This window comes from Anneissia japonica, unplaced genomic scaffold (genome assembly GCF_011630105.1).
Source record: "Anneissia japonica isolate Jap-2015-1 unplaced genomic scaffold, ASM1163010v1 scaffold109899_len1248_cov128, whole genome shotgun sequence".
In the NCBI taxonomy this organism is placed as follows: Eukaryota; Metazoa; Echinodermata; class Crinoidea; order Comatulida; family Comatulidae; genus Anneissia; species Anneissia japonica.
Window position 1 is genome coordinate 1 of NW_022746947.1, and position 1,248 is coordinate 1,248.

Below are 1,248 nucleotides of genomic sequence, written 5' to 3' on the forward strand. Positions count from 1 at the left end.
CCCGCAGGTCGGGCACGTGTACTTCCTCAGGATCGGACATGCCACCTTCCCGTCAACACCCTTGAAGACGTGGCTCACGTACACGCTCTCCATCTCGCCGTTGTTCTTGCAGAACACGCACCAGCTAGGGGTGAAGCGTTGACGCGCCTTCTTGTTCCTGCCGGACGGCTGTTTCCCGACCGCCTCCGACGCCATATCATTGCATACCTGAACAAAGAAACAAAACGGGATAAATAACCCACCGGAAAAAAACCTACTCGCCTTTTCCCCACCCCCATCTTCCTCTCTAGAAAATTCAATATCTAAATGTTACCTCGAGGTCGATCCAACCGTCGAACAGAACGGGGTGGATTTCGCAATCCACGCCGTTCCTCGGGAAATCGAACCGCACCGGATCCGAGACGGGTTCCCCATCCGCGGGTTTCCAAGGCTCGAGCATCGACATGACCAGCGCGTTCAATCCCAAGTAATCCTTCATGGGCAAAAAATAACGATCTTCAAAATTCATCGTGAACGCCTCTGCAGTTTCCTCCACAAATGGCTCCTCCGGTATGTGTGTGTCGGACGAGCTTGTTGGGGTGCTATCGCGAACGAAGTCTATCGACCTTTCGAAGCCAGGCACGCGCAGTCTGGTTTCGCTAAGGTTCGGAGGTCGGAATCGGTGTCAACTTACAGCCCAGATTTTACGATTTTACAAGTCCAGAAAAGTCGAAAATTTTATCTAAGTCCAGAAAAGTCGAAAATATTTCTAAGTCCAGAATTGTCGAATATTTTTCTAAGTCCAGAAAAGTCGAAAATTTTTCTAAGTCCAGAAAAGTCGAATATTTTTCTAAGTCCAGAAAAGTCGAATATTTTTCTAAGTCCAGAAATCTCTAGCTTTAAAAAAAAAATATGTTTGCTGTTATCGGTTAAGCGATCGGAGACCGACGAACGGAGTCCGATCGCCGTAGCAGGGTCACCACGAGCAGGTTAACAGCATCGACCCCACCCCCACACCCAACCGCTGCCTTCGGATGTACCGAGAAGGACGACTTCCTCGCACGGATGCGAATGCCGGTTCGAAAGTCCCGACGACGAAACTTGTGCACTGAATCGTCTTCGAGACTTTCGGATCGGCGTTCGCACCCGACCGAAAAGGCCGAACCTACCCGTGCGGATGGGACCGTCGAACCGTCCGCACGATGAACGAGACTGGCACACTGAATCGTTCGTCGTACGGGCTTTTTGGCGGTCCATTCCGCAAGGAAG

At 51.0% G+C, this 1,248-nt stretch overlaps 1 protein-coding gene across 1 annotated transcript; it reads right to left on the bottom strand.

Moving 5' to 3' along the window:
• Window positions 1-22: 22 nt before the first annotated feature.
• LOC117120340 (nanos homolog 1-like) lies at window positions 23-508 on the bottom strand (the record flags this gene model as incomplete). The annotated part of the gene is made up of 2 exons (XM_033265368.1): window positions 314-508; window positions 23-207 (listed from the first exon to the last, which is right to left on the bottom strand). Coding segments are annotated over exons 1-2 (380 nt in total), but the record flags the coding sequence as incomplete, so codon positions are not given.
• Between the last annotated feature and the right edge of the window lie 740 nt (window positions 509-1,248).